At 40.8% G+C, this 15228-nt stretch overlaps 1 protein-coding gene across 1 annotated transcript; it reads right to left on the reverse strand.

The window, feature by feature from the left end:
* Positions 1-3746: 3746 nt before the first annotated feature.
* Positions 3747-13751, reverse strand: synpo2b (synaptopodin 2b). The gene is made up of 3 exons (XM_023998040.2): positions 13514-13751; positions 7721-9921; positions 3747-4322 (listed from the first exon to the last, which is right to left on the reverse strand). Exons 1-3 carry the CDS (start codon positions 13749-13751, stop codon positions 3795-3797), a joined length of 2967 nt encoding a protein of 988 aa, XP_023853808.2. The 3' UTR covers positions 3747-3794.
* Between the last annotated feature and the right edge of the window lie 1477 nt (positions 13752-15228).

Consider the following 15228-nt stretch of genomic DNA (forward strand, 5'->3'; position numbering starts at 1 on the left):
TGTAATATGCCAGGGAGATATGTATACTGTAGCTAAGAAAGTAATACTAGGTGTATGTTGTGTAGTAAGCTGTTAGTAGCCCATGTGCCTCATCATAACTATTTAGTCCCTTTCCCCCCTCATAACTTAGCTTACTGTTCTGACTTGATGGTGCACATGTAGCCTATACTGTTTTAGAGAAATGTAATCATTGAATATTGTAAGAGTGTTCATTGTCTGCTTGTATGCCCCCTTTACGTATCCTACGGTTCTTACTTGTTGTACAGGGAGAATGCTGTAAGAATTCTGAATTCTGTCGCTGTATATTTCAAAAGTGCTGAACAAATAGTTTATTGACTAAGTCCATCCTAGCTCGCTCATTGTCTTAATCGAAATGTCGGATTGCCTCTTATTCACTCATCATCTCCTTATGCCATAGTTTTAACATCTCAATTGTAAGTAGAAACCACATTTGTTTAAGCAAGTCAGCCATATCAGCTATGTTTTTTAAAAAGTCAGTAAATGAGGCTGAACTGTTTCGCTGCCAGACAAGGCTCCGGTGATAGCCAGGTGTAGCAGTGGTAACGATTCACTCTAAGGTGCTGAAAAGAAAGCTCTGCTGTTGGGACATCTTTATGTAGGCACTAACAGTTTGTGGGCACAGTTTGACATTGTTATAGTGCAATTAATGTATTGTTTAGTGTTGTGTTGTGTAGTGGCTTTGCTGGCATGCATCTAAAAAAAGTGGGTAGTTTTCCCCACCAAGATTTACATGCTAAAATTGCCACTGCATAGATGAACTTATTTATTACACTGTGTTGTAGCAATCAAGCAAACAACTTTGCAGGAGTAATGTTATAGAAATAGCTGTAAGTTCATGGGGCTTCTAAGATAAGTGCTGTCAAGATACTAAATCATTTATCTTCACAGTGCTGCCAAGAAACAAGCTTACTGCCTTGAATTGTCTAACTACTTCTGAAGTGACTGGTTCTTCGGGATGATTTGTGTCAATATATTTTAATATTAAAACATTCAGAGTAAAAATGAAACTACACAAGTACACTGAACAAAAATATAAACGCAACATGTAAAGTGCTGGTCCCATGTTTCATGAGCTGAAATAAAAGATCCCAGAAATCAGAAATCTAMTGTTGTGCACTAATTTGTTTACATCCCCGTTAGTGAGCATTTTATCCTTTGTCAAGATAATCCAACCACTTCACAGGTGTGGCATATCAAAAAGCTGATTAAACAGCATGATCATTACACGTGCACCTTGTGCACATGTCATAGATGTCACAATGCCACAGATGTCTCAAGTTGAGGGATTGTGCAATTGGCATGCTGACTGCAGGAWTGTCCACCAGAGCTKTTGCCAGAGAATTGAATGTTCATTTCTCTACCATAAGCAGCCTACAATGTCGTTTTAGGGAATTTGGCAGCACGTCCAACCAGTCTTACAACCGCAGACCGTGTAACCACGCCAACCGAGGACGTCCACATCTTGCTTCTTCACCTGCAGGATTGTCAGTGGGGGACGGGGGGTGCTGAGGAGTATTTCTGGTTGTAATAAAGGCCTTTTGTGGGGCAAAACTCATTCTGATTGGCTGGGCCTGGCTCCCCAGTGGGTCGACCTGGCCCCCAAGTTGGTGGGCATATGCCCTCCCAGGCCCACCCATGGCTGCGCCCCTGCCCAGTCATGTGAAATCCATAGATTAGGGCATAATGCATTTATTTAAATTGACACATTTCCTTTTATGAACTGTGACTCTGAAAAATCTTTGAAATTGTTGCATGTTGTGTTTATATTTTTGTTCACGATAGATTTAAATGGTTGGGGTGTCATGTGGCTCTCTTCACAACAAAAAATGTTTGGCAAAGAGATAGTTTTTTGTTTTTTTCTCATACTTAACATTTTAACTTTCTCTTTTCAACTTCATTTACACTGTGTAAAGTCTCCCACCAGTCGTCTCCCAATAGCTCAGTCTGTGATTATGTAACCGTCTCTTTTGTTACTAGTCCCTGGATGGACCTGTGGAGATGCTTTGTGACGGATGTCGGAGCAATAACCTGACATGTTAGCAAAACAAACACTGGCTGCAGTGGAGTGTAACTTTAGAAAAGTACTCTCTCTACTTTACTAACTCCACATTCCACTCCATTTATATACATGTATCTAATATATTACTATATGTTTTATTGGTATCCAGCAATTGTTTGTTTCTCAACGAATTCAGCATACCACACATTTTGATTGGGTAAACAAACAATTTCCAAAGTGTAAAAAACATTTGACAAATCCTACATATCTTACATACATGTTAATGAAATAAAACATCAGAGGCACGGTGTACTCAACATTTTATTGGAAGAGTACAATATTTATCTTCAGTGCTGCAACAAATGAACAACACGATCAAGTGATAAAAGTTACAATATCTTCAACACATTCACAGTCCATATGAAAGTGTGGCACATTTCATATGCCTTTCACGGAAGTGCCAAACCAATCACAGAAACTTCAACCTGTATTCAATGACGTGGTCTAGAATATAGTGTGTGCCTATGTTTTGCAAACTGACTGAATGACATGAACAAAAACATTGTTAATGTTCTATATTTCAGCAAAAAAATCTGACATTTGATTTATTATTTTAAGAAATGTAGGACATTTGTACATTTCCTTAATTTTCATAGTAACAGAGGGATTGTCTGAAAGTGAACATGAATGTTGATTGTTTTCATCAGTATGTGCACTTGGTACTTACTATCTATCCTGCTCCACATGCTATCGCACATATTACACAAACCATCAAGGAACCCTAGCAGTACATTTGAAATCCGCTTTACTGTATTTCTATTTTAGATGTTACCGCTTACATCACATAACAATACTCAATCCATTTTTCTATTTAGTTTTCATATTATGTGGAAAATAAAACAAGTTATAGGTTCAACACATCTAACTTTCTTTTCCCTTCCATCTGCCATTTTCTCACTCATCACCTTGCAAACCTCTTACTTTTATGCACATGCAAATAAATAATAGGCCTATCATGTATCCATTTATCAAAATTCATAAAACATGTCTAGAATTTAAACTTTTCAGGTACAGAACATTCAATGGAACATGCAGTACACACTATAGATGTGTGTGAATGCACTTCACTGATCAGAATTATAGTAGAGAACGAGAAACCACTTCTTTGCCCCCTGTGGCCACAGGACAAAATGCACAAACAATCCATGCTCAAACCAAAATACTGTACATGCACACACATAGAAAAACAAACTCCAATTTAAACCAAAGACCATTAACATCAGTACTTTTTTTTCAGAAATGAAAACCTTTAAAGCTAGACTCCATAATGGTGAAACAAAGTTACTAAAAACAACTAACACTGTTTTTTCCCCCTCTGACATCATTGCATGCATGATAGAACAGCAGAATATATACTGCAAATGTTTTTTTTTCACACTGTGAAACGCTCCTCACCTCAAAACAAAAACAATAACAATGGCGGTGGGGCAAACAGTGGCGCCGTTTCCCTGCAGATTCCATCTTCAAACTTGTAATTCACCTTAGCATGCTGCTGTAGACCATTATCAGCTATCTTGGTACATCAGTATTTCCTCATTGATTCCAAACATTTGTCTTAAAAAAGAAACACTACCTTGATCAAATTGTTAATTATAATATGCTGGCCCTATTGTTTACATCTGTACATCCAATTATATTTTCTACGTTTGTTCTTACAAGTGCACTGTTTATATTTTTGAATTCTAGCTGAGGATGTACAGATGACTGTGCGAGATTACCTTCTCATAGCTGTGCGTGGCAAGGTAGCGTAGAGGGACTGACTCGGGTGGCCCGGGCCTCGACCCATAGCACTCACCGCTGACCACAGAGGCTGGGCCTGTCTGAAGGGAGGCCCATAGACAGGGGCAGAGGTCATGCTCATAGACCTAGTATGCATGGCTGGGGGTGGAGCATGATAGTAACCACCACTGACACTGGGGGCGTCCAATGACACCTTGCGCTTCCATTCGTCCGGAGGTTCCGGAAGAGATCGTCGGTTGGCGGCGGAGTTGACGTTAGTGGCGATGGACTGAGGGACGTTCTGGAATCGGAAGGCGTCGTCCACCAGGCCCAGAGTGCTCCGGGAGGCAGCCTCCCAAGGGCTGGGGGGCTTGAGGGCAGCTTTTTCCTGCCAGGAGGTCTGCCTCCCGAGAGATGGATGGAACACAGGGGTGGTCACAGGGGACATAGATGACTGCGAGGGCATGTAGGACATGGAGCACATCCGTCTGGGTAGGGACAGAGAGTAGCTTCTGCCAAGTCCCTGGAAGAAAAGGACATTGTACTGGATTGATGTGATTCTGGTAATATTAAGCATACTGTACACACTGGGGCTCAGGGTCGAAATATAAAATACCAAATGTACTGTAATGCACATGTATTGAGGCATTAAATACATGTGACATTGTAACCCTCTGTTCCCAACAAATAATTTGGGGTAGAATACACAGAAAAACAGTAGTTCTCCACAACCTGGTTTGGCCTKGATTACTTGAGCCGAGAAGGGGAGAAGATTCTCATCCTGTGCACTGGAGTAAGGTGATTCATTTTGCGGTCCAATAAAACACACACAGACACACACACATTTACATTTACATCTAAGTCATTTAGCAGACGCTCTTATCCAGAGCGACWTACAAATTGGTGCATTCACCTTATGATATCCAGACACAGTGTCAGAGAGCATTGCCTCCCGTGAAAGGGCAGGCTATCCCCTTTCAAACTCTTCAAAATGGACACAGGCCAATTCTACTCAACTGTGTGTTTATCACCGTCCATTACATTTCCCCATGATTATTGCTATTTTTTCACAACATAGAAGTCATATCACTCTCTCATACAGTGTCATTGTTGCCTGGAGATTAACACCTATAAATAATCACAGTAGTGAACGGCCCTCAAACCTAATGATGCAACATTACTGCACATTTTGTTCAGTGGTCATGTTCCAAACATATCTGGGTGACGTAATGGGGTAGTTTCTCCCTAAAATACATGAGTCCTCATGGCCAATTAAGACCAATGGCTGGGAAGAGAGTTAGTTTTCAGCACTTACCTTTGGCAGGGGTTGATCCTATCGGGTCTCTGCTTAGCAGACCTAACTTTTTGAAAGGGATAGCAGGTTTTAAAGATGGTGAGTCTGAGCTATATTTGGAAACGGATGAGCCCTTTGCTCATAGCAGGTCTCCATGCAAACTTTGGGTTTCAACAAAGACCTGTTTAGAGGACGTAACACATTGCCTTGTGGTTCATTGAAAACTTAAACCTACCAAAGCGTCTTATACAGGTGGAAAGGACTCAAATATAGTTTAATTTGCTGTAAAGTAGAAGATGTGATCTAACCTGCATGATGCACAGTGAGGCAATCATTGTTGTATCATTACTGTTTTTAACCAGATATTGCTTAAGGTACTAAGAATTGTCAACATTAATGAATACATAAGCAACATTAAAATAGAAGAGGTATTACAAATAAATAAAGAGTGTGGTACAATAATTAAAGCGTGATGCATTCATAAAAWAAAACGTTGCAAGAGTCCATGCAGTAGTAATGAAATATGAAAACATACACAGGGAAAGTTAAAGGGAGATATTTAATAGCAAGATTGTGCCGAGTACAAGAAGTGCAATATACAATGGAACACATAAAAGAGGAAAAATAAATGTAACAAAGGACAGAAAAGGTAAAGTCAGCAATCTGATTGGAAATTAAAGAAGGATTATTTGTAACATATATATCAATTGCGTTTAACCTGAAAATAAATCATGTTTGATTAAGTGTTAAAATGAATATGTTGATAAAAACAACTAAGCGACTGGCCATAATTTACAATAAAATACAAAATTCCACATTGTCAACAACACAAAGATGTAGTGGGGGCTTTAAAAACACAATTAGCAAAAGSTTTGAGCTGTATCACACTATTAAATATAGTTTGGAATGAGACTGAAGGAATTGTAAGAGGTCTGCATCCAAATATAGTGCCTATTATTCTTATTATTCTTATTACTGTATATCTCTTCTAATCATAGTCATCATAAATGTATGAACAAACCCCCCGGTTTTTATGTTATGCACTCTCATTGCTATCATATTGCATACATTGCAAACATTATTTTGACTAGCATCCAACCTACCCACACTGTTTTACATTTCCTATGGGTATGAACATTACTGTTCCAATAATGGTAATGTTGCATGTGGTCATGAGACCACTGGTGAATACAGGCTACCCTAAACATAAATTAATTTACAACAAAAAAAGGCGAGGCAAAGCACCATAGACAAACTAGAAATGTTTCCTCTTTTCAGCTGCACACACCACTGATCTCATTTTCCTGAAATTACTCAACACGATGTATCCCTAGTGGGACCAAAGCTTTTTTGTTGAATTCTGCCTCTTATGCCTAAAGTGTATATCACTTTCCCCTGCTAGTATCTGTATCCTCGCGAATGATCTAGCGCTGCAGAAAACAATATAACAGCTACCTAACGGATTGACTTGCTAAACTGTGTATCAATAGCTAGCAAAATTAGCTAACTAGCTTCATTGGCAAACACTACTTTCATTGGTATTAGCAGAAGCTAACATTAGCTATCATTAACAACACAGAAGCTATCATTAACAACACCTACAATAGTCTCTCATTCTCAATAGTTTTTCATTCAGTCCAGAAACACTCACATACAGCTACAGTAGCCTCTAATTTCATTGTTTTACAAGCTATAAAGCAAACAGACAGCATTATCAAGTTGAAGTGGGGCGTTAACTCAAGCAAAGGAGGTAGATCGAGGAGGGGTGGCCAATTAATGATAACAACCATATGCAGTGATATCTATTGAAATATTCTGTCTGTATAATATCACTGGTATAAGCCAGATAGTTGGTCTGGAAAATGACTTCAGTGAGACAGAGGCATTTGTTTTCTTATATTAATTTCCTATAAATCTAAATGTTCTGCTATTTCTTTCAACATTTTGGTAAAGCTAGAGGACCAGAATGAAAATGCATTCAATGTTTTCCCTTGTTGACCTGTCATGCATATTGCACATTCTTTAAAGATTGAATTCATTGTTTAGTTTTGCTGTTCTAAGTTGTAATTTAAAATGTTTTGTGCTAGGTTTGCCTACTATGTACAGCAGAAAGTAAGAAGATATAGGGTGACATTTTGACACCGCAACAATGCAAAGATATTACCAAAAACAAGTCAATTATTTGAAATATTTGGCAGGACACGTCTAATTTAAAGTTTAAAATAAATAAATGGTGCTTTAGAAATGGTAAGAAATAGTGTATAATCTCTGCATTTTCTGCAACATCAAAATGGGGCAGTAGGTTGGGATTAGTGTTGCAGAACGACATGCCTCCATTGTTTGGTTGCTACCGCTTGTTTTCTGGCAGAAAATGTAGGCCGAGGAGCCATTTGAATGGTACCTCTAGAGAGGACATCAGCATCAAAGGGTATAGAAGACAAAGATGCTGAGTTGACACTGAGAGATAGCTGACAGGGAGTGCTTGTGGGTATAGGGCAGTGGGTGCTTGGAGCTTGGGGAGCTTTGTTGGCGCTATCATGCACAGCAGGTGAAGCTTTATGCTTCCAATCCAGTTGCTTGCTAACTGGGAGTGGTTCACTTGACTGTGTAGGGTATAGGACACTCACCGATCTAGTAGACTTAGCAGGAGCTATGGGCTTGCTTTGTTGGTTTGCTGGGGGAAGGTCATGGGCAGGGTAAGAGTAAGGAGAAATGGCAAAGGCAGGTCTAGGGCTGACAACAGGGGCAGGTTTAGGGCTCAAGGGTGGGTTTGACTCAGGGGTTGGGATGGGGGCCGTTTTGAGGCTAGGGCTAAGGCCTTCAGCCTCAGTGCCTACGTTATATCTAAAGAGTGATGAGTCCAGCTGATAGGGCTGATGTTTCATGACATCTAGGGCATCCAGGTGCTTGGAGGGTTGTGGTTTTGTTTTCACATTGGTCTTTGGCTTGATTTTTGGACTTGTTGAAGAGGGCTGTTTAGCTGCTGCAGGGGGGTAGAAAGGAGCATGAAGGGGATTGTATGATAAAGGAGGTGGGGCTCGGATGTTGGATGAGTATCTCCAAGCACCTGGAAGGGAGGCGGTGGGGGAAGGAGACTTTGCTTTGTTGGCCTGAACTGTTTCGGCATCCACCACAAACTTCTCCATACGGGTCTGCCTCTTGGCAAAGAGTTCGGCACCTCTTCCCCTCAGAGTTGGACCATTTATGGCTGGACTAACATGGCCCTCAGAGATGTGACCCATTGAAGAGGTAGGTGGTGCCTTGGCTGCGTGGCTGTAAGAGCTCCCTCGTTGGGGTGGGCAAGATGCCACCGAAGGATTTGGGGACTTATTCTTTGAGACTGTGGGTTGGCGAGGTGCCGTGTGAGTTGGGTTCGGGGCCTGAATACTCACTGGGGACCGCGGTGGCTGTGGACTCCAGCTATTCATGGTTGGATGAAGTTGAGAGGGTGATGTTGAGTTGGCTGGTGCCCYGGTGTTCATRGGTGGCTGTGGTCGTGMCTGAGTTTGGGGTGGTTCMCGGGGGTTCGCCRTTTGCTGAYGCRAAAGCCAGTCTTGTTGTTTGAAGTATTGCTGAGGAGGAGMCCCCACTGGACTTGGGAAAGATGCCGGGATTGGACTCCTTGCCAGGTGAAGTAGCACATTCGAGGGACTCTCCTTCAACCATGGTGGACAGACTGGGTTGATGCTAGGCTTTGGGGCAACAGGTGGGGGATTCTTGTGCTTGACTGTTCGGGGTTGCATAAAGTTGCATGCCTCAGCACCAAGACTAAAGTAGTCTTCCTCTTCGCCTGACTCAATATATGATTTTCTTTCCCCTCTGTTTTGAATATATGCGTTGGAGGGTTGATCAGAGGCCGCTCTATTAGCACCTCTTCTTTTTGAGTCTGGTAGGTTGCCAGTCTTGATTGCTGGTATAGATATGCGTTCGTCACGCGAAGCTATGAAGTCCCCAGTTGGGGACCAGACCTGTGGAACTGTGTGTATAGGGACTGATACCTTGAATTTGAGTTCATGATGCTTCACTGGGCTAGTGACACCACTCAGAGGAGAAAATGGGACAGGCACTCTGTTTTGGGATCCCAAGAAGGGCTTAGCTGTTCTGTTGGGCACAAGAGGCTTTGGTATGGCACTAGCTAGGAGGTTGGGCATACTGTTCATCATGTGAGCATATTGTTGCATCTCCTGTTGGTTTTCTTTGTACTGCAGATGTTGATTGCCATGAGCATCCATGTAGATCTGATCAGCATGCCTTTCACTGTATTGAATTTGATTGGATTGCACATAAGTTTCATCTGTCTTGTAAGACTTGTACATTTCTGTGTCTTCAAGCTCTACAATACCTTCGACGGGTAAGCATTTGCGCCTCATTTCCTCGTGCTCTAAGGCAATCTCATCCATCCTCTGGCGGCGCTGCACAAACATTGCCACGCCCTTGCCTTTTGTCTCTGGCAGTTGCTCCATCTCTTCCAGGTGGTGAAATATGTTGGCTATTCCAAGGTTCTCCCAGTTTAAATTGACGTCTCGGTCTCGTACATTCACTGAGTAGTCTTCATCAAGTTCTGAATAATCATTAGTGGCCAAAGTAAACCTGACCGTTTTGCTGTATTCACTTTCTACGTCTTTGCCGCTTTCGTCGTCAAACTGGTGCTGACCTGTCCCGTAGCTGACAAGTGTATACTTCTTAACCCTTTGCCGACGCTTCTTGAACATCAACACCCCTCTGTTTCTGGGATTTGGTGCATCGGTCAACAGCAAAGCAATGCGTTTACATTTAGACTTGGCTTCCTTCACCTGCCTGTCTGACTGGCTCTCGCTCTGTCTGGGCCCTGTGAGGGAGAGATGAGGAGAGAGGACAGAGTTAAAAAGAGAGTGTAATTACATAAATTATAATTGTTTGCTACCTCAGAATGATGCATATGTAATGTGAGGAGGTATCACATAAAAGTAGCCCACATACAGTACATTACAAGAGAACTGTCTTCCCATTTCAAATGATCTGTGTCTTGAGAATGTCATCAACCGATTCGATTAGGGTGTAGCTTTCTCAATTGCCATTTAAGTTAAAGTGCATTCGGAAAGTATTCAGAGCCCTTCACTTTTTCTACATTTTGTTACGTAACAGCCTTATTCTAAAAGGGAATACATCGTTTCTATCCCCTCATCAATTTACACACAGTACCCCATAATGACAAAGCAAAAACAGGTTTTTAGAATTTTTTGCAAATGTATAAAAAAACAAACTGAAATATCACATTTACATAAGTATTCAGACCCTTTACGCAACACTTCGTTGAAGCATATTTGGCAGCCTCGAGTCTTCTTGGGTATGACGCTACAAGCTTGGCATACCTGTATTTGGAGAGTTTCTCCATTTCTTCTCTGCAGATCCTCTCAAGCTCTTTCAGGCGGGAGGCAGAGCGTCGTGGCACATCTTTTATCAGGTCTCTCCAGAGATGTTGGGTTCAAGTCCGTGCTCTGGCTGGGCCACACAAGAACATTCAGAGACTTGCCCCGAAGCTACTCCTGCGTTGTTTTGGTTGTGTGCTTAGTCACCTGCCTGACCAAGGCCCTTCTCAGTTTGGCTGGGCGGCCAGCTCTAGGAAGAGTCTTGGTGGTTACAAACTTCTTCCACTTAAGAATGATGGAGGTCACTGTTTTCTTGGGGACCTTCAATGCTGCAGACATTTTTTGATACCCTTCCCCCGATCCATTCCTCCAACACAATCCTGTCCCGGAGCTCTACAGACAGTTCCTTCGAACTCTTGGCTTGGTTTTTGCTCTGACATGCACTGTCAACTGTGGGACCTTACATAGACAGGTGTGTGCCTTTCCTAATTATGTTCAATCAATCTGATTTACCACAGGTGGACTCCAATCAAGTTCTAGAAACATCTCAAGGATGATCAATGGAAACAGCAAACAGTCTAAATACTTATGTAAATAAGTTATTTCTGGGTTTTCTTAATACATTTGCAAAACTTATGGGGTATTGCGTGAAGATTGATGAGGAAAAACATGAATTTAATAACTTTTAGAATAAGGCTGTAAGTTAACAAAGTGAAGGGGTCTGAATACTTTCCGAATGCATTGTACATGGGGATAGCTGTAGAATATAACAGATATTGAATAGAAATATCTGATTAATACTATACAATGTCAAATGGTTAATCTTTTGACATTGTTCAACTTAGTTGTTTGTGACTTATTGATCTCAGCACCTATGGTAAATCTAGCCTTTCTTAGTCTTGAATATAATTGAATTAGTATGGTTCACATCTAATCCTTTGCCCTTACCTGCAAAACCGTTAGTGTTTATGAATGTACAGTGCTAATATCATGACATGATTCCTGAGGAAAGGAATTTATCACGTACAGTACCTTAGTTTACTACATTATGAATAGAAGTCTTGGAGACAGACAATTTTGGAAACAACAAGCTCTATTATTTCATTATGTATTACAAATCATTCGAACATTAACGGCCAATATTTTAGAATAACCTTTCTCTTCATAATATTTAGACATCTCCAAAATAAAGGACAAAATAGAGAGCTAGAGATTTGAAATTGAATTCCAAACCTTCTATTTATTATCTTGTCCCGATGACTCCTGACAAATGTCTTTCCTACCATATTGTATTATAGCAAACACTTCACCTTACTTGAAGCTTCCACCCTAAGGTCTACGGAACACTGTCATCTATTGACATGATGGATGTCATATAAACTGACTGCACAGTTCTAGCAAAACCCATTATAGTTGCCTAGCCAATTACCTGTAGCTTGTATAAAGACTCTGTGCTGTCGAATAATACTTTTAAATAGTTATATTATAAGTAGCAAACAAATACAAATAATAGAAATATGATACTTTTTAAGTTAGATTTTAGTCAGTTGACATTTAGAATTTATTTAATTTTATCCTAGAGCTATAAAGTTTTTATAGTGCTCACTAGAGGATGATAATATATGTATTTTTGCTGACAAATACATCCAATTTGCATACATTAGACAACAGACACAACWGGTCAATATTACAACTTTCATCTTTACATTAAAATAATACGTTAACTACTATACGCCTACATTGTTGCCAAATAAACACTTTAAATCTTAAAAGGGATGTTCAGTATTATACTATAGAAGAAGCAACAAATCTATGGAAGTAATGCAGTGCCTTTTTAAATGTTCATGGCCAAAATCAACTTAAATCTTAGATCAACTCAGATATTTGGTTTAAAGTTACTTAAAGGTGATCCAGCTTTTTTTAAAGGCACCACATGCCACTATCACTCCCATTGTTTTTAGCTAGCGGTGGCTAAATTTAGCTGAAGTTTAAAGAAAACCATCTAAAATTACATTTTAAAATACTTCTCCTTAAACACTTCAAATAAGTTATTGTCAATCTGATTTATCYATGTTTTTCTGTTATTGTCCATCTGCCAGTGTTGTAGACTGAATGAACGCAAATTATTCATTGCATTTGATATAATTTATATAAACAAAAAAAAGAATAACAAWGTATAAACACATAATGACACTTCGTGTTAATTTAAAATAATATTTATCAAAACATCTGTGGCCCCATTTAAAACGTCACATTTAATAAAAAAACTAAATAGACCACTTAAAAAATATATTGTTTGCATGGTGTTTGCAACAAAGTTTTTTGCCATGTGCATAGAGCAAGCAGACAGCAAATCCAAAGAGGGTAAACATTCAGCAACGTTGGACTGCTACTTTTAATGTGCTTTCAGTATCACCTGGACCTGCCGACTCAGCAACTGTGTACTTTTATTTTTAGGTCCACATTGCAAGATGCAATAAAAGCACTAGTGTCATTTCAGAGCTAACTTAGGGGGGTCTATGAGGCAAGAAAATTGAGGAGCTAACTTTCCATTACACAGTCAAAGCTAACGGTTTGAAAGGGGATCGGGTGTCAAGCCAGGATGACACATGTTGGTGTCCGTCAAATTAACATCTGCCAGCCTCATCAGAGGCATGGTCGTATTTTATTCTTATCCACTCAGACTATTAAATGCACAGGAGAGTCAGCCTATATGCCCAGTTCAAATAAAACACACATCCCAGCAGTCATGCCCTTTAGTCCAAATTCAAACATTGCATCATTATCTATTTTGCTTTATAAACATCACTGTACTTTGTAGCAGCAATAACAGCAGTTCATTTACATTACAAAGAACATGATTTAAGTGACAACAAGCCAGTTACATTTTGAGATGCCTTTTTTTTCAAATTATTGCATTAAAATAACATTTCTAACATTGTTTTATTTCATTATAAGCCGAATGCGACAAAGAAAGTTACCACATAGTTTTGAGTTGCACAGACTTACATTGGTACACAATCTACAGTAAATGAATGGGGGGGTGGGGGGAGGAGGAGGGTGGGTACTTACGTGCGCGCCTCACCCTGTGTCTGCTGGGACTGGGGAGATCTCTCTCAGACGCAGAGTCCCACTGCTCTGCCTGCTCAGCACCCTGCGCTGAAATTCCAAAGGATAGATAAGCAGGAGGTGCTTCGCTGTGCCCTCCTTCCTCCAGAGACTCAACATTCCCATTCCCCCTGGCCCCCGTCCCAGAGCCCAGCCTCCTGCCGTCCCCCCTGGGTTGCCCATGGGTCAGAGTTAGGGTCATCTCACTCTGGCCAACGGAGGAAGAGGAGGTGGACCGTTGCCTTGATATTTGACACAAGTTGGGGTTCGGGGTGGGGGCTTGTGGGGACTTTRGGGGAGTCGGTGAAGGGGTGCTTGGGTAGGATTCGGCATCGGAGCCCACGGATTCCCCAGGGTAGACGCTACCTGGCCCCTGTGATAAGGTGTCTATCTCCTGGCTTCTGCTGGGGCTCAGTCCCCTGACCAGGCTACGTTCTTCCGGGCTGTAGTTCGATGGTGGTCTCTGATGTTCCACCATGGCTTTCTTGTTGTATGGTTCAGGGGACTCCACAGAATGGGGGGACTCAGCCTGTCTAATGTGGGTGTGCTGCGGATCTATGGGGAGCTCTGTATCACTCTTCYTTTCTTCATAGTAGGATCCATCCCGGGACTCTGAGATGTAAAGGTCGTCAGAGGAGTGGCCGTACTCAGAGACTGACCAAGCGTCCATGACAGTGCTCTCCTGGTCCTCTGTTTCTGGCTCCATGTCTAGTATGTTACAGACACAGACAGGGTCCTGGATGTGACAAATGCAACATTTAGAACAAGACAGGAGACAAGAGAGCATGATAAATAAGAAGACAGGGACCGTCCACTAAGAAATTGATCACGTATACAGTATTAAGTATTCATTATCAATGTCAACAATATCACCTTGCAGCTGTAAACACAAAGCAGCAAAGCAATGTGATACGATTTGAACACGCACACAGACACATGCACACATGCTCATGCATCAACGAACATGAGCATGCATGCACGTACATACAAACACGCACATAACACACACACGCCACCATCATTGTCAATTCTGATGCGAGAACACTGTCTGTATTTCTTTAACTATCTCAAGCAGTCAAGTTAATATTTGATGTTTCAATTAAATGTGCTAATGACACCAAATAACAGCAACTACAGTTCTAACTTGTGCAGCTGGTTTAGCCACATATTTCACAAGGAATTGAGTTTGCAATCCAGCTCCTGTGTGATCAATGCATTCTTTATTCCTAATAGGAGGCGCGGTGGCTTGCGTCAGCAATTTCTTCAGCACTGCCACCACTCTAAATGGAATGGTATGCAATATCACACTGGAAACAGCATTCACATCCAAGGCTGTTTTCCAAGCTATGATTTATACAAAGAGAGTTTTTTTCCACTCCTCTATACAAACATATCCCTCGGCTGAGCGGATTTGGAGTGCTGGCATTTCCATTTAAGAACTAAATCCTAGATGTGTTTTATTAAATGTTGCCAAAAAGAACTCTCAAAGTTAACTAGCAACAAAGCCACTGCAACTTAATTACAGTTAAGGGTAGCACTTTATATGATAGTACTGTTGCTAAGGAAGCTCTTTCTTTTTTATGTTTTATTATTGTTTTATTATCTTTCATATTGTGGCACAGTAAAAGTGTAATATGTAAGAAATGCATGCGCAAATAACACTTCTAATTTTCCCATAA

The sequence above is a fragment of the Salvelinus sp. IW2-2015 genome, linkage group LG13 (assembly GCF_002910315.2).
Source record: "Salvelinus sp. IW2-2015 linkage group LG13, ASM291031v2, whole genome shotgun sequence".
Lineage (NCBI taxonomy): Eukaryota > Metazoa > Chordata > Actinopteri > Salmoniformes > Salmonidae > Salvelinus > Salvelinus sp. IW2-2015.